General features: G+C 39.8%; 1 protein-coding gene across 2 annotated transcripts in view; it reads right to left on the bottom strand.

The window, feature by feature from the left end:
• LOC144026888 (syntaxin-binding protein 4) overlaps positions 1-19,210 on the bottom strand; it is a 44,087-nt gene that overhangs the window by 21,764 nt on the left and 3,113 nt on the right. Inside the window, exons 3-8 of one of the 2 annotated variants that reach the window (XM_077533984.1) lie at positions 13,347-13,442; positions 8,537-8,606; positions 8,383-8,457; positions 5,218-5,297; positions 3,754-3,874; positions 3,524-3,665 (exon numbers count right to left, since the gene is read on the bottom strand). In XM_077533984.1, the coding sequence (XP_077390110.1) occupies positions 3,524-3,665; positions 3,754-3,874; positions 5,218-5,297; positions 8,383-8,457; positions 8,537-8,606; positions 13,347-13,442 (584 nt within the window). Of the gene's footprint in view, positions 1-3,523; positions 3,666-3,753; positions 3,875-5,217; positions 5,298-8,382; positions 8,478-8,536; positions 8,746-13,346; positions 13,443-19,210 lie in introns of those variants that run through there. The other variant, XM_077533994.1, reaches the window with a different exon arrangement.

The following is a 19,210-nucleotide window of genomic DNA, read 5'->3' as shown; positions in this document are numbered from 1 at the left end:
CAATTCCACTGACACGCCTTCCTTTGAGGAAGCAGAGTCTGGGGACTCTAAGGTGGGCTCTCCTATCTCTGGGGACAAAGTCACTGAGGTGGTTGAAAAGCTCCTTGGTGGGGTGAATGAGATCTGCCCTGAGTTCCTAAAGGCTCTGGATGCTGTGGGGTTGCTGTGGTTGACACGCCTCTACAACATCGCGTGAACATCGGAGACAGGGCCTCTGGATTGGCTGACCACAGTGGTGGTCCCCCTTTTTACAAAGGGGACCGGAGGGTGTGCTCCAACTATAGAGGGATCACACTCCTCAGCCTCCCTGGTAAGGTCTATTCAGGGGTGCTGGAGAGGAGGGTCCGTCGGGAAGTCGAGTCTCGGATTCAAGAGGAGCAGTGTGGTTTTCGTCCAGTGGACCAACTCTACACCCTTGGATAAGAGGTAATAAATGGATGGATGACTTTAAAATAGTCTTTACCTTGCAAATCTTTGGTCACATTCATTTTGATTATTTAAATGTATACTATTTACTTATGTGATTCACACATTTTAATAGCTACCGTTTTCTGATATATAATCAAAACTGTTAATCATTTGGGTTGTATGTTTAAAGGTGGATTCAGGGATTTTTTTAGCGCTGCGTCTTCCGGGTGGATCATCTTAACGATTGCTTCTCGAGCCTGTCAATCAATCTGCGTAACGACGTTGTGCGTGCTTGTTTCTAGCTGCGCATGCGCACTTTGAGTGTTTGTAGCATGTAGCCGCTGAGCTTCGGATTCGGCCATTCATCATTGTAGAGCTGACCACATACTTTGAAAATAGCTGAGAGTTGCAAGAGGACATCTGTATGAAGTGAGGCCGGCTGCAGAAACTGATGAAGATGATGATGAAGATGAGTTCGCACATTAGCGACATTTGAGAGGCATTTCCCCCGGACGAGCAGGAGAGCTGGTAGGATGGTCTTTCGCATGCGCAGTTTTTTAAACGTGACAAACAGATGTTTGGCTTGCACTTTTCGGGAAAATCCTTGAATCCACCTTTAAAGGAACACACTTAAGAAAAACTAACCAGGTTAATTTAAAATCTTGCCTGAAAAAAAAAAAACGCCAATTTATGTTGAGCAATTATGAGTTTCTAGCACTTTTTATGAATATTTTTGCGTCAAGTACTGTATCGGGCATTTCGGACAGTCACGTGATCATCGTGACGTATCGCCTGCGTAAAATACACATTGAATGAACGACAACAAAGAACTCACGAGGAATTATCGCATCCCACGGCAGACATCAAAGGTGGAACTTCGCCTTACAACAAGAAGCACTTCTTCTAAAGCGATACAGCCATGGAGGACACGCCAAAGGTTTGTTTCCAACCGAAAGCCGGATAAAACTGGCACATCCAGCCGTCGGCGAGTCCAAGTGGACAGCAAACATCCGGTGCTCTTGTACTCTGCTATACTAAGCTACATGTCGTGTGCTAAGCACGCTTTAGCGCACATTAAGAGCGGACACCCAACACACGGAATGACATGAAACCGGACGTGGTGAGGACTTTACTCTGAACAGTATTTGGGATCTAAGACGTCTTTTTCTCGCTCATTACGTCAGCAAATTCCCATTGAAATGAACGAATACAGCTTCCGGTTACGCACTGGATACGTCATCACGATCATGTGACCAGGAACATGGCGTCCCACACTGTACGATCGAATTCGGACACTTAATCGGTTTAAACTAAAATTCAGGGAATAAGATGCCAAAGATATTTGTACTTTTATTCTTTGTACACAATGCCTAATTCAATACTGGAAAATGATTAATAAGGGTTGTGTTGCTTTAAGAATAAGACTATGAGACAAAAACAACTGAAATGTGTTTTTCCTCTGGGCCCCGACTTATTCACATTAAAATGGATAGCTGGCTATTTTTAGGTTCGGGGGTGAGATCCTTCCCCAAGTGGAGGATTTCAAGTTTAGGAAGAATGGCGGGAGATCGACAGACGGATCGGTGCAGCATCTTCTCTCCTCAATTGTCAAAAGCAACCCAATATACTGGAATTTATCCACTTGAAGCAGGCCACCTTTTTCTAGATGAGAGCCATAATCTCATATTTGGAGGTGCCTATTCTACCTTTTGCTTCACACTCAGCTGTAAACCACTCTAGTACAAGTTGAAGATCACAGCCTGTTCAAGCCAACACCATCTTCAAAAAGCAGTGACACAATACTGAGACCATCAAAACAAACTCCCTTAATCTCTACACATAGAAATTCTGTCCACAAATCTTATGAAGAGAATCTGTAACAAATGTCAGTCTTGGCACTCACTCACAGGAAATGACTACAACTTACTGCTGACACCACAGTCAAAATATGTATGTACAGTACTGCAATTCAAGACAGCACAAGAACCACTGTTGCTTATCACTGGTGATCCTACAAAATAAATACAGTCATGCTTCCTTGAGTTCTCCAATCAAACCTAACATATTTCAGCTCACAGTAACAGCACAGAAAGATATCTGTAAATCATTTACTGAAACACGTATAACTTGTGAGCTCATGTAGAACTATTGTAAATTACATGGAACATCAATAGTAAGTGCACTGTCACCTTGATTTTCTGTAGGAAATTACCACATGACAAATCGAATCCTGTTAGCTGCTTAAGATCTGATGAATATTTACAGTTCAATTCCATGGTGACTCTTAGAATGTTAAATACTGCTAGGACGTGTTTTGGCCTGCATGTTGTTTTGGTGTCAGGTTTCGTATATGAGCCCAGAGACCCAGAACAGACACAGCAGATCAAGTGTGAAGGTCAGCAGGAAAGCCTTGACTCTGCTTTAAAAAAATAAAAAATAAATTAAAAAAAATCCCTCTGCTGCTGCTCCTCCATCTTGCACCCACAGAATCAGACAACAATAAAATACAAAAATGGAATAATCATATTTGTGCACACCACTTCATTATTAGACATAGAAAAGAGACCAGTAGCGTGCAACCTTAACAAAGACTCAACTGAGTTTTGTAATAATCTTAGGCCAAAGCTGCAAAGGTCTGCATATGTTGTATTTTATTCTGCATTCCTCCATTGAACTCACTATTTGATAAGTGCTCCTCCTCTGTTGCACTGCATCCATCTCTATGTAGATGTATTTACCCTTTAGTTTGCTTCAGGGCACAAAGCCAGAGAACTTACGTCCTGAATCTCCAGAGCAAAGGTTCTTTGCATTCACCTACTCTATGTATACTCTATGATTTAGTATTTATGTTTGTTTATGTTCTTCACGTTTGAAGCTTTGAATGCTAGCTACAGAAAGAGGCAAGAGAGCTGAAGTTTTGAATCTTAGATTAGCTCCCTGATTCATTTAGAAGTAGCTCATCATAAAAACTATACACACAGACTTAAAGACACATCTTGGGTATGAGTTGTTCCTTAATTTTACAGAAGTAGAAAATTCCAAAATCCTGCTTCTTCTTTTATCAATCCAAAGTTTTGGCAGATGAGTGTATTAGGCCACTGGCCCTCCCTCTTACCCGATGACAATCTCCACCGGACAGCACCTCCTGGATGAAAACTGCTGGGCCATCAGGACGGTTGGAGCCACCTCCCAGGGTGATGCCCATACTGCTTGATCGAGTCACAGAAATGAGTTGAATCACTCCTTCACCTGGGTGACTGAGAACATGAACACATCAGCATATCAGAGTTAAAAAGGAGGCATATTTTTGGGGGATGAGGGTGTTGCAATACGAACTAATCTGACCTGAGTGAGCGCAGGATAGGTCCACTGTTGTACATGTTCTGAGAGCCAGCTGGGCTTAACAACAAAGGACTCTGAGAGCGAGATGAGGAACCAGATGATGTACTTTCCAGGTAGCGACCTCCTTGTGAGTTGCAATAAAGACAAAGGGCAATAAGTACAATACTTCAGTAGCAGGTGCACTAAAACGCTCACTTGTTTTCATTTCATATTATTGACTCAACATTTGCACAACCTTTTTAAAAAAGGTTTTAAGAAAAAAGCAAAACAAAAACATACTGTTAAATAAAACACTTGCAATACATGTGCTACAGAATCTAATGTATATGGAAACGTCACATTCTTCAAGTATGTATGAAAAAAATTGCATTAGTAAATGTGGCGGCACGGTGGGCGAGTGGTTAGCACATTCGCTTCCCAGTTCTGAGGACTCAGGTTCGAGTCCAGGCTCCGGCCTTCCTGGGTGGAGTTTGCATGTTCTCCCCGTGCACGCGTGGGTCTACTCCGGATACTCCGGTCTCCTCCCACATTCCAAAGACATGCGACAGGTTAATTGGGCGCTCCGAATTGTCCCTAGCTGTGTTTGTGAGTGTGGATGGTTGTTCGTCTCTGCGTGCCCTGCGATTGGCTGGCAACCAGTCCAGGGTGTCCCCCGCCTACTGCCCAGAGCCAGTTGAGATAGGCGCCAGCACCCCTCGCGACTTGTGAGGAATAAGTGGTCAAGAAAATGGATGGGTGGATGGACTTACAATTTTCATCTTAGTATTAATTGTAATTTTGTTTACAATTTTCAAATAGCTTACTGAAAACGCTGTGTCAATATCTGTAGTAAATCACCAAGTGGATGAAGAAAATGTTTGAATTTTGAAATATAAAAACCAAAAGGTCAAGTAAGAAATCATTGACCAATTGATCTACCCTTCAACAACCACATTATCCCTCTATAGGGGATTTGCAAAGGGCATCCAGTCATTCAAATGTATTGCAAAATGATGCTACTTGTGCAAAGGTCACCAAATGACATACGGTAGGCCCAAAATACTTCACTAGTAAGATTATTAACAGAATCACAAGATAAACTGACTCAGGATATGGGTAAGCATCATTTTGATGTTATGATGCAAAGCCCACATTTCAGATCTCCACCTGCTGCACAGCTAACACAGCACTGCTCTTTAGCCTGTTTTAGCAAATCTGTACCAGCTGGTTGCCTCTTTTACCAAGGAAACAGATGTTGGCAATTGTGTGACGGACAACTGCACTTGTCCTAAACCATTCTTAAAGCTTGACTGAGTCCATTTACCCTTTGGGCTCAGAACTTTTACAAAACACAAGCTTTCCTTTGCGGTATTATGGTCTGCTCACAGAAAGTTTCTCTCACATGCAATGATTTTATGAGCGTAAGATCATAGGTGAGTAAAGTATGAGCTGCATTATAGAAACAAAGCAGAGCGGAGCTTTTCCTACCTTGCTGTATTGGAGAGTTGCGTGTTGATCCTGTGCTACCATTCGAGCCATATTTCTCCAACAGCTCAGCAAATTCTTTCCTTTCCAGGGGTACAATGTGGGAAACGAGGTGCCATCGATCATCGACATGAAATAAACAGTACATATAAAAGTCACTGTTAAAGGTGCATTGTGGAGTTCTAAATGCTAATGTTGAAGATTTTTCTACATCGTGCATGCTCGGCCAATGCCCAGATGAGTTCAGTTTTCTCTGTGGGACACGGTGCAGTGGTGCCATGCACGAGCTTGACACAAAGGCTGCTGGTACGCTTCAGGCCAGAGGTGGCAGTCACGAATAAAAAAAAAGTTACAAACTACAATGCATCTTTAAAGAACAATGTTAAACACAATGAATGTTGTGATCATCTATGTCAGATTTAGCACTGATATAAAACGGTGCCCTAGATTAGCATAATGAAGCAACAGTATAGGGTGACTTAATGTCCTCTTTTGCCCGGACATGTCCATTTTTTTTTTACATCCTGTGTGGGCATTTTTTAAAATTTTTTTTATTTTATATAAATTCATGAACATGTCTGGTTTTCAATGCGGGGCAAATGGGAGGCGCAGTGCACCATGTAGTTTCTGTGAATGGCAGACTGCGGAGTGTTCCCAAGTTGGAAGTGAAAAAAGGTGGATCTTGTGAGTACGTGTTATTTTTGTTGTATTTATTTATTTATTTATTGAGAAAAAAAGTTGGTCAGTTTTTTTTTATGTACTTCCTGAGCAACCAAATAAGGTTCCAAGCTTTTCAGCGGCCCAGAGTTTTAATTCACTGGTAGCACTCAGCGCTCGCAAACCGGAGACATGGGATGTATTTCACAAAGGAGGTTCAACAAACTGTGCGATCAACCCGGAACAAGTTGACATATCGTCCGATAGGAAACTCTGCGTTTTCAGTTCCAGTCCAGCTGATTCCAGTGAATTATATCAACACTGAATAGTCTCACCTGGACTTACTCACACAGTTAAAAGACCGCCTCAATGGAGACCCGATTCGTCGAGTCACCATGGCAACGGGGAAGCCGAGTGCGGTGCCGCCCACTGCTTCCGCGTTGCTTTTTAATTTTTTTTGGCCACTATCAAACGAAAATCTTAATGCGATCATATGTTGAATGAACATGCCTTTATTTAAAATTATTATTTTTTTTAAAAAGTGCAATACTGCTCCGATGTGAGCGCATATGACTACATCAGGTAATGTTGCGAATGTAAGGACAGATCAAGTTGTACATGTTGGACTGTGATGTCAAACGGTATCGCTCAAAAAGGTAACTGTGCGGAACTGCCAGCATATATAGGCGGTCTGATAACATTCTCGCAACGAATATTTAATTCCCTCCGCAGTATTGCGGCACCTTCATTAATAGGTTCATTGTCAAAAGGACATGTCATGTTGGTGACAAAAGTGGACTTTACTCTATAGACTACAGGCGTATTTACGCAAAAAGTCGCCGCAGAGGACTGAATGAATGAGGAAATGAATTGTCGTGTGTGGCTGAAAGGAGGCGGGGACAGGGAAAAACTTGAGGTTCATTGTGACAAACCTGCTACCGACCAGGTTAGGTTCATGGGCAGTTACTACGGTAACTGACCGAGAGCTTAAATGACCTCTTTTTATGAAACAGGCTTGAGTTCCCTCTTATCCTCTGGTTTCAGTTACCTGCCTTTCTGAAACTTTTCAGGGTTTCTTTACCCAGATTTCTCACTAAACCTGCTTTGTGAAATACACCCGTGGTCACAGAGCGGGTTCGATTTAGAATTTAATTTTATTCAAATATTTTTCAAACACTCTCATATCTGACCAAACAAAGTATTAAGTGATTTGTATTGTTTTGAGAGTTTAAGGAAACTTAGACATTTCCTTACTCTCCCAATGTCTCTCCATATCAATACTTTGGCTGTAGGGTGTTTAAATCACAGATTAACACATGAGGCTCATCTTCTGAAGAGAGCAGCCTGAGGCTAAGCTCTCTCCCCTACTTTGGTCAGCTGTCATTCCAGAGCAGCACAAAGCTAAGGAAGAGGAACTGGAGCCGACTTCACCACTCACAACCATGCTTTATGCAAGAGTATATCGTCAGGCAAGAATTTAATGTTGATGTCTCAACTCATTGAAGGCAACTTGTTTTTTCTTAACGGGGGAACTTTCTGTTCTACGCTGCTTCATTTATCCAAGAAATGCTTCTTTCAGAATCTCATGTCTTTTCCTGCTTTCTTTGACTCCGTCACATAACCATGATTAACGTATTTCTGACACATTCAATGGAAAAGCTAAAGTGTAAATCCTTCGCTCTGTCAGAACATCTTGTCTGAGGATTACATGCGCTGGCAAGACAAAGCAAACTATTTAGGAAATTTCTGGGCAGGCGCACTGAAGTACCAGAAGCTTCACATATTCAAATATGCAAATCCCTGCTTTTTCTACTCACAGTTACAGATCATATGGTTTTGAGGAAGACAAAGCCCGGGTATCTAACCATCGTGCAATTTTTTCACCTGAACCTATTGCAGCCTACTTATATTTCAATGCTAAGATGCTATGCCATACTAAAGGTGAGATGCATAAATCATATGATTTGCACAACATAATTACAAACAAGTTCTGGTGGAGTAGTTTCTGATGGTGCAGTGGTCCTCTTGCTTGGCCTCTGTGCAGGAAGCGAGGGTTAGTTTAGTTGCCACTCAGTAGCATGAAAATGTCATCTTTTTTTTTTTTTTTTAGATTTTGTCGTCATGTTTCATATTTTTTACTGGCATGTTCTGTTTTGTTGTGTTTACCTTGTCTCCCTTTGTCTCCTCAAGTCTTATTTATGAAGGTCAAATGGGTGCAAAAGTGACACATAACCCTAACATGAGGTAGGTGCCCGTTCATAAAGTGCACATATACTTGTATGTAACTGCATATTTGTAAACCATGAGGCGCATATGTGTAATTGAATATTCATCGTCATAAAAAAAAAAAAAAAAAAAGCACAAACAAATTGTGGGAATGCTTTATAAGTGCACGGATAGAAATCACCAAACACGAGCTGTTTGCTATATATAAACATTGAGATGTCAATCAATATGAAGTACCAAAAAAATGCATGCATATTATGTGAAACTCTATTAAGTGCTACTTACTTTGCCTCCTCATCCCTGGCAATAAGAAGTCGCATGTGATTGGTTGCTGATGCTGCTCTCAAGATGTCCACAGCTCTGATAAAAACAACACAATACTATAAAGTGTAAATAATAACACTGTATAAAATAGAGTAGTCAGATTTTACTGCATTACCTGTCACTTGTGACACCTATTAGACTCTCCCCATTAACTTCCAAGATTTGGTCTCCAGGCAACAGGTTTCCTGCCAAGAAGTAAAACACATGTTCATTACTGTCCAGTTGTTGGATTATCTTTATTATTTATCAGTGTGCACAGATATAAGTAGGAATTCCATGAAAAGCGCGGATATGTCTATTGCAGGGAGCCTGTTTTCCATGTTTCTCTCCACTAACACACCTGATTCATGATCGGGATCGTTATCAGACTTCTGTACAGCTTGCTGATTAGCTGATCATTAGATTCAGCTGTGCTGAAGGACGGAGACATGGAAAACAGGCTGGATAAGGGGCTCTCGATGACCCAACTTGGAGACCCCTGGTCTATTGGCACATTGCCTCCAGTGCCACTCACACTAGTGTATGAAAGGTGTGAATGTTTGGTGGTGGTCGGAAGGGCCATAGGGGCACACTGGCAGCCACGCTTTCGTCAGCCTGCCCCAGGGCAGCTGTGGCTACTTAAGTAGCTTACCGCCACCAGAGTGTGAATGTGTGAGTGCATGAAAAATGTATCCTCTGTGAAGTGTCCAAAAAAGCGCTATATAAATCTGATACATTGGTAGACATGGCCGAGAGTTTAAAACACAGCCTCTCTTTCGGGACCTGTGTTCAATTCACCAATACACATGGGGGAAAAAAGACAGCACATTGTCAGTTAACACGCTGTAATATGATGGCACCTCTGTTGTGGCCTGATTTATTTCTATTATTTACTCTGACGAGAGAAAATCCCAAAATACTTGAACTGCCATTCCGGATCGAGACAGACAGACAAACAGTTCACAGTTACCACTTACAATCCGTGTTGTAAACTTTGACTTCAGCTGGAAGGAGCCCTCCAGGGCACATGTTCTAACATATTAGCAAATTGTGTTTTTCTGCTCATGCATAATCATGCAGGGGAGGGCAAACCAGGAGATCCGTGCTGGAAGTGTGGGAGAGATTTGCATGTGATTAAAGCCTTTTTATCTTGTTAGGGGTGAAGAAGTTCACGTTATACCAATACCATATATAAAATGTCATACATTTAGTGGAAAATGTACAACATTGAATACTAGAACACGTATAAGGTTGATAAAATCCATCCATGTCATTTGTCTACATCACTTCTCATCATTCGTATCATCCATGAGCTGACTTTGCAAAAGAGATGGGGTACCTTACACCAGAGGTGTCCAAACTATGGCCTGGGGGCCATTTGTGGCCCGCCAACCATTTTCCATTGGCCTGCGGCATATGATAAAAAAAAAAAAAAACTATTTGTACAATTGGTGGAGACTACCACTACTAGTATTTAATTAATTTTAGATTTTCTATGAAAAGATACAATTGAACTATTTACAAGAAAAATGGGAACATTTGTCTTCCTAACACTGAGGTGAATAGTTGATCATTCATTTTTAGACGCAAAAATTGTTTCTCATAATTGTGAATCTATTAGATTAATTACCTGCTTTGAATATGTTGTTTAAAATATTTATTTCATTTCTTGTTTTTAAACTAACTGTAATATATAAACAATAGACAATTGCTTGACTGATTATGGCGCAATTTAATGAACTAAAGTTGAAAATTTTTAAAGCGGCCCTTGCATCCTTCCATTTTTCTGGATGTGGCCCTCAGAGGAAAAAGTTTGGACATCCCTGCCTTACACCCTGGACTGGTCACCAGTCTATCACAGGCAAACAAACATTTCAACCAACAGTATGGGAAGCTTTGTTCTTGCAGCGTGGTAGACAGAGCAGAAGAAAACACAAGAAGTATGTATGAAACTTAAGCTGAGATTCAAAACCTGAACCTCACAACTGTGAAGCAGATATACTAACCAGTCAATCACCGGTCCTAGATAATGGGCTCTGTTTTCATGACTAGTGCAAGTCTGCAGGGAGGCAAGCTGCATAAATCTACATGGAGGCGAGTAACATCAAAATGTGTGGGACAGCCGTGGCCAAGCAGTTAAGGTTGTTGCTTGCCCCTGTGGGGAACCTGGCTCAAGACGATCCCGGACAATTGCACCTTGGGCAAAACACCGATACCCTAAACTGCTCCCTGTGTGATGAAGCAGCCCCCCTGCTGCAGTGTGTGTTCGCTGTGATGGCTCCAATTCAGAGGTCAGATTTCATGTACCGGTACATGACAAAAACAAAAGGATCATTTCCATGATTTTTTATCTTGGTATTTTTTTCACAATCAGCCTGGCACACTTAACATTTGCTCCCAATAACGTGTAAACATTTATTTATTTTTTTAATGTTTTAAGTGTACCAAAGACGTATTTATACGTTTTTTTTAATTTATTTTTTATTTTTTTATGCTAAAGCATACAGAAGGCTTTGATGCAGCCTCTCAACTGCCAAGTACGGTTGGAGAAATGGTATTTATTACACAAACGGCCAGCAGGTGGCAGCAGAGCAAAGGAGATCAACCAGCGCCATCTAGAAAAAAAGCTAAATTTAGCTAAAAGCTAAATACTTTTTTAAATAGATTTGTGAAAACTGATGAAACTTAGCTCTCTTCTAATGCTAATTGCTGCAAAACAGAAACAGATAGAAACATACTTTTTTTTCCTGATGAAAGAAGAGACTTTAATCTTTCTTTTGATAGGTTCCATGCTTTTATATCAATAGAACACAATATTCTGTGGGCCTTGCAAAATCAGTCAAAATCCAGTAAAACAGCCGGGAGCGAACGGGATTGTTTCTGTGAAAATGGCTGGGAGTGAATGAGTTAAAAAAGGACAGTTTGTGCCATTGTGGACATGATCACAGCGACATAATTTGTCGTAATTCAAAGTTGCTTATTCCCTTTCAATGGACTGATAATCCTTGACGTGACAAAAGAAACGGCTTTGCTTGAGTCCAGGAAGGCAAAGTGCATATGAGATGCATGTCAGGACATGATGTGAAGTTGGTGTGAGACCTCACACCTGTACTGTGAAGTTGGCACCACCTTCCACCCTCATCATTCATGTGGTGGGTGCATGTCAAAGGAAATGCGCTTGCTATGCTGGAACCCCAAGCATGGCGCAGAATGGTGAACAAAATTCCCAACAAAAAAGGCTTCTAAGGAAAATAAATGGAGCCCAAATTGTCAATTTAAATAAAATGACATTTTCAGTGCCACGCTAACTCCTATCAAATGACAAAAGAACAGTGCAATTGTCTAGAAATGCAGTGTTCAGACCCAAATTAGACACTTTTCTATGGCACTGCTTTCCAAATTACTCATTGCAACATGACCAAAATCTAGGGTTATGTATCCAATTCACTGTAGAATTTTTGGCATCAAAATTGAAGAATTGTGAACATTAAAAATAGATGAAATTTGAACATGATCAAATTAAAATTGTGACCCACGTTTTGCGCACATTATTCCCAAGGTTTATCCAGGTCAATACGCTAAGGGCCAAATCCACTAAGAATGTGCTGCGTCCACTTAGAGCGCTAAAAGTTGCTCCACAACTGCACCTGCACCTTGTTCCCTGTTAAACACCTTTTCACTAAGGATATACTGGCGCAAAGTTTGACATCTGGGAGCAAATTTGCACCTGATTTACCACACACGGAAATGGATTTGCACCAAGAACATTGTAGTATAGTAACAGTTGCGAGAAAGATGATATCGGAAAGCAAGCTTGGACCAAGAAGGTGCAGAAGCGTTTTCCTCATTAGTGAGCAGAGATGACAACACTGTCATTCATTCATAAAATAAAAAATATTGGAGCGATCATTCAAAAAAAATAAAAATTCAGGAGGTTGACGTGGGCATACAGTATGCATCTGTCTGGTAAAAATTATCGCAAAATAACCCCGCCCCCCATCGCTATCACCGATCAGCCTATGCAGTCATATGTTGTGAACCAACAGACGGCCACTAATCTACAAGTTGTTCCTCTTTTCGAAGTTATAATTAAGGAGGAAGGAGCGCCTATCAGCTGTATGCAGCGCGCCACGGAGTGATACGACCGAACAGAAAAATAGTGCCCAGCAGTATTGGAGTCTGACTTTTTTCTAAGGCGAAGTTTTGTGATGCAAATGTATCACTCTTTTGAACACAAATTGTTTTTCGGAGAAAAACACTATTTCCGTGATCCCAGCCAACTTGCCAGACTACTTTCGACCAAAACCGGACCAGAACTCGTATCACGGAACACTGTCAGGGGTAAGTCAGTGCTGATCGCACACCACTGGAGGTGAGGATGAAATACAGATTCATGTCCAAAAATCCGAGCGATCCCTTTAGTGCTACGACTGTCATTATTGAACACATTGTTGATTGCATGGTGCATGCTCGAACTGAACATTTAACACTCATCCATATTTTCCACTTTTTACTGACTACCTTATTTAGTATTCTTGTTATGAAAACAATGTCATATTAATAACAATGTGTAGGATTGTTGTTGTTTTGTTTTTTTTCAAAACGTACAATTGTGGGAAATGTCTGCATATGTATGCAGACGGACTTAACTAATTAATTAAGAGTAACACATCCAAATCCAGTCATCATAGACATGAATGGTTATGTTATAAAGACTTGCCATTGGACAGGCAGGACACTAACAAAAATAAGCAATAGATTTGTCAGAATCTCACTTATTATTTTATTTTGTAAACTACTGCACCTGCAACTCAATTTCTAGTGATTAAAAAAAACATTTTAAAACAGAAGGGAGTAGTTTTGGTATCCCAGTAAATAAATAAATAAATAATAAATAAATAAAGCTCATGTATGAAATGAAAAGAAATACAATTAAAGTCACTTACCATCACTTGAAGCAAGGCCACCAGGTAAAATCCTTTTAACGTAAACTCCAAACTCCTCTCCAGTTAGCTCCTTCACTCCACCAATCACTTTAATTCCTAATGGGAGAGATGCAGATAAATTAAAATGTGCATGATTTTTTTTTTTTTTATAAGCAGGGTCAGACATCAAGCTTTTTAGGAGGAGGTAGACGCATCGCCGATGTTATTTCTCATATTTTGTAAGAGGGTTTCTGCTTTATTAATGGATTAGGCAAACAAACTGAGTTAAATAGACTAAATTGATCACTCCAATAATTGAAGAAACACATGTTTTTTTGTTTGTTTTTACTTGACTGGGAGCCAGTGTATAGCCTTTAGGAATGTACTAATATGGTCAGATTGTAAAATGCTCAGTTGATCATAAAATTGTGTTCAGAGAACAAACCCAACAAATCATTAATAACACTCAAAATCAACCAAAATCAATTGCAATGTCTATTTACTGCAAATCAATGAAATGCATGCTGATCCCTTACTTACAGTAAGTTCTCATTTAGGAATATATGTAAGAATATAGGGTAAGAATCTCTGCAGCCCCGATGACCATTTATGAATAAGTTGTTAACGCCCCACTGAAAAAAGCCTTCCATGATAATCTTGTAATATATATATATATATATATATATATATATATATATATATATATATGTATATAAGCAACACTTTCATGATTTCACAATCAGTCTTATTCATCTTTGTGCCAGAAAATTATATACTGTAAAATTTGACACAATTTACTGCCCAAACCAATCACTTTGATTCACATGCTTCATGTCCAAAAAGTCATGAGGCAACCTAGTTAATGCTAAAAGCATTATTAATATAACAAAATACCAGATGGGGTTTTGAATGTTGTCTCCTGGGTATAAAGGAAGGTCATTTGTTGACATCCACCATTTATAGACATACTGCTGACAGAAGCGGAATTGCGAGGTGGGGGTGGGGTATGGCCGTAAAAGTCAACTCTCAGGTCAGTCGATTTTTTTTTTCCCTTGGAACAGTAACACTCCTTTGATTTATTTTCAAATATAAATTTCAGTTAAAAAAATAATGCAAATGCAATGAAGAATAAATGGCTCAACAGTAAATAGCATTTTTCTACTTACCGGCACCGAAATGTCAAGTATTTGAGAGCGTCAAATTAAAAAAGCATAGCCTCATTCACCAAACAATGTACCAGTATAGAATATATTGTCACAAAAGCTGGTTAAATACTCACACAAACCAGCTGAGCCAAGCAAGCCACCCAAGAATAGATAACCGGTCCGTGGGTGAACGCAGAGAGCATCTGCAAGAAAGCTAAAGGGCATTTGACAATGTGGAATTTTTACTTTTTAGAGCCTGCGACTGACCAGGCTTAGGCGAGCGACCAAATACATATTTGCATCAGCAATGTAATCTGAATTTGGGATAAGGTAAGAAGCTAAAAAAAATGAAAGTTGCTTTTGCACTTTGATGTAAGAAACAGGCTGAGCGACACGCATGTGTTGAAAACTCCTTTATGGTGCTGACTTCAAAATCTATCCTGAAATTATGAATGTCAAATGCACAGCTGTCTTATGCTATCACTGTCAAAATGCTCAGCATGCCTGAAGCTCTCGTCATTTCATAATAAGAGTCCCCCAACATGCACAAAAAAACAAAACACCAAAACCTTCCCTATTCTTGAAAGTGAATTATTAAAACTTGACATCGTTTTCTCAGCTTAAGGCCACCACTAGCTTGTTCCCACAGACTAAATTGAAACTTGAATTGGGTCTGAAGCAAAGGGGTCCATGTTAATTACCGCCAAAAATTGGGTTACATTATTCCTTATCTCAGTCCTCCAACCTTTCTTATCCTTCTCCAAGGAAAACTGTTCCTTGTTCCGTGTTCAGCCTCAAAACATTCTCCCCCCCAACTAGTATCAGATAGGAAGAAAAACATCTCCCGCCTCACACATAAGTAGCTGTAGCAACTATCAGCAATATGAATCCTATTTTGTTTTTCAAATCCTGTTTTCTATTCTTTTATGTTTGGAAGGCACTGTTGCTTCCCAAGGAATAGGTTGAAAGTTCCATTTTATTGAAGAGGTTATTCAAATGAAATGTGATGACAGAGTGGCTACAGCAGTTCGCACATTTGCCTCACAGGAAGCAAGTTCAATTATGTGTAAATGAACAATTCCTATGAACTACAATGTTTATAGCGACATGTACATTCTGTATACCTTCAGGAACTCTAGAGGCTTTATGAGTTTGAACAACACCTGTAGTGGTTGTAAAAAGTCTACACACCTGTTCAAATGCTTGTTTTTTGTCATCACAAAAAAAACATAGAACAAGACAAAAAATTATTTTTTTTAAATGTCCACCATAAATGAAGTCTGCAACCTTCACATTTACAGTATATCACAATTTGGCATTTGAACAGGGGCGTGTACTTTTTGGTCTGAGGGTCAGTGCTTGACTCTGATTTCCACCTTCCTGTATGGAGTCGATATGTTTTCCACCATGCTAGGGATGTCATGATAACCAAACAACATGATAAGATAAATTTCACGATATGAACCCCACAATACAATAATTATCACGATATTATGGGAAGGTTGGCGATATTAAAAAGGCTAACGATATTGTATAAAAACACAATATTGTATAAAAGCAACAAATTAAAAGCTCATATTGGGGTGCAGAATATTGTGTTTTTGTACATAACGTCAATAATGGAGAAATTGGCTTGTCATTGTCAGGTGCTTCTATTGGCTCTGTGGCTCTCACAAGCCAGATTGATAATTGTGATTCACTCAAGGGAGTTATTCACATTAACAATCTGGGACTTCACTCGGCAGATCCGTTCGGGAAAGGAGGGACTTGCTGAGCAAGACTTCGAGCTGATTGGACAATGCGGCATCTTTGCACGTTTGTTTTGACCAATCAAGGAAACGGGTGAAAATGTCGTCTTCTGTCTCGTCTTGGGTGGCTTTACCAGATAAAAATGCACGAAGCGCCTCTCGCTGTTCAAATTCAACAAGGAAATGGTGAGAGAAGACAGTTAATTGCAGCGTCCATTCGTCTGTTAGGTTTGTTTGTTCCCACCGCCATCAGCGCTTATTGGTTTCGTCCCGCCCAAAACAACGCCTAATTGGTCCGACCTGAAAAAGGTCGGCTGCAAACGTATCAACGGGGGCGGTACAAGATGTATTCTCCAGAGTTTGTTGTGAAAAGGTGATTTGTCTTTTCTTTTCTTTTTTTGTGCTCAAATCAACTTTTTGTTCACTATTCTGCATCTGGATCTTTGCCCCGTTAATCACACTCTCGCCTCTCCCAGCCCCCAACTCACTCATCCAAAACAAATCTAACTGCAGCCATATTAGATTTGTGATTGACAGTCAGCAGAAGAGGATAGTTAAGATGGCGGCACCCATGTTGACTGTGACTGCTTTAGCTCACGATATTTTTGCCAAACTAGGACATAGCACGGCATCAAAACCAGTGGAATCCATAACAAAAGCTCAAGGGAACATCACTAAAACTATCAATGTATTTGTTAAGAGCTATAGTGCTTGAGAATAAAAAAAAAATGGTATCAGTAAAAAGTTTGAACAAAATATTGTAAACTGTTTCACAACTATAAAAGAAAAGTAAATTGTGGGTGGGATCAAGCTGCATGTGTATAGTGCAATGGGAGTGACGTACAGATAAAAACAACAGCACTCAGCCTTCTGCATTCTTAACCCAGCTAAGTTAAGTGGGTTAGGGCTTTACTACATGACCTACTTTGGCTCACAGGCAAGCATACTGATACTGACACAGGGATACCTCGGCTGCAGAGAAAATCCCTTTCAAAAGTACTACTTACATTATTAGACATGCTCAACAGCCGGCTTGCATACATACATTCTACTTACAGAAGGGAAACGGAACTGATGTTTTCATTACTTCCTCCAGTAAAGTTATTTTGTGAGAAGCATTTGTTTACAAGACTGATATATGATTTAAAAAAAATAAAAAAAATAAAAAATCTATTAAACATTTGAGAAGAAATTGGTTTTCATGTCACATTTAAACGTAAACGTAAATAGTAGGTTTTAAAATGGGCCTACTCCTGACCCATCTTGTGGTCAGGCAGCTCTGTGAACCAACGTACCACTGGCCAGCCCAATTGTTCTTGTAGTTCAAATTGTGTTCCAGTGGTTATTACAGGCATCACTGACAATTAACAGAACCAGAAAGTATCTGATCTCACTGGCACGTTCCTGCTGGAATTTTCGCTTTTTCTGTCTGAGTTTTGCGGCCAGCTTGCCTGCTTTTACTAGTGGCAGCAAAGCCCACAGTGTGGAAAAACAAGCAAGCGCCCAAGATAATGCAGCCATTTTCTCGACACCCAACATAAATTAAGTGCTGCTTTTGTTACCATGGATGAAACCACCACAAGCTAATTTAACCATATCAACACACAAGTGAGTGCACATACAATTGGGATTCCTTTGTATTATCACTCGTGATGACAGCATTTCATCACCAAGCCAACAAAATATACTTATCAAATTGAACACTGTGACCGTTAGCTAACTCGCTAGCTGGTTAACAGTGTTGGCTATTGGTATTGCTTTGGCTACCACGGCAAAGTGTTTTCGGTTTGTTTGTTTTTAATTCTAGAACTTTCTCCAGTAGAACTGATCATGTCATTCAGTGGCTGAGAAACTCAGTGCAGTGGTTGTTATTATATTAACTCATTCCCAACTCACTCCCAAAAACGTATTTATACGTTTTTTTTTTATGTCTTTTTTTTTTTTATGTAAGAGCATCCAGAAGGCTTTGGTGCAGCTTCTGACATGAAGAGGTGGCTTATGTAACAATGGTAGTTACTACAAAAAATGGCCAGCAGGTGGCGGCAGAGTGAGATCAGCCAGGGCTATGTTGCAACAAGCTCTTTTTGATAGTGTTTTTACCTGGAATGTGAATATCAAGGAAACCTATCTGTAGTCTAATGCTAATTGCTACAAAACAGAAACAGACACAAATCAATTTTTTTTTCTCCTGATGAAAGAAAAGACTCTAATGTTTCTTTTTGTTGGTTCCATGTTTTGATAGCAATATAACATAATATTCTGTGGGCCTTGTAAAATCAGTCAAAATCCAGTATAACAGCTGGGAGCAAAGGGGGTTGCTTCTGTGAAAATGGCTGGGAGTGAATGAGTTAACAAGCCTCAGTGACTTGTAATTTACTGGTAGATACAGTTGACAGTAAACTTAAAGAGATACTTTACTTATTTAGCCATTTTTGGCAGTCAAACATTAATATTTTGCCAATTATAAATTTGATATTTTAATTATTTTTCATGTACAATTAGTACCTTTAAAAACACATTTTGCAACTTGCTGTCGACTGAAAATGACATCACAAGAGCTCAGGTAGCCAATCACAGCTCAGCTTGTGAATCACATGACCAAACCTAGAAAACAGGTGAGCTGTGATTGGTTACCTGAGCCCTTGTGATGTCATTTTCAGTCGACAGCAAGTTGCAAAATGTGTTTTTAAAGGTAGTAATTGTTCGTGAAAAATAATGGAAATGTCTAATTTATTATAGGCAAAATATTAACTTTTTATTGCTATAATGGGCTAAATAAGTGAAGTATCACTTTAAGAGCACACTGTATGCTGAGACAAAGGCTTAAGTGCCCATAAAATCCAAAATAGTGTGTCAATTGTTTTGATATTTTCAGAGGTTTAAGTTGACATGAGTAGAGATGTGCATGCGAATTTTGGTGCAGATTCATAGCATTTTTGTGTAATTAAATGACATTCAGCTTTTGTACATTTTCTGTTGTGTTCATAAATTT

This window comes from Festucalex cinctus, chromosome 1 (assembly GCF_051991245.1).
Source record: "Festucalex cinctus isolate MCC-2025b chromosome 1, RoL_Fcin_1.0, whole genome shotgun sequence".
NCBI classification, from domain to species: Eukaryota; Metazoa; Chordata; class Actinopteri; order Syngnathiformes; family Syngnathidae; genus Festucalex; species Festucalex cinctus.
Note: the sequence above shows the minus strand (reverse complement) of the source record. Positions and strands in the feature narration are given on the sequence as shown.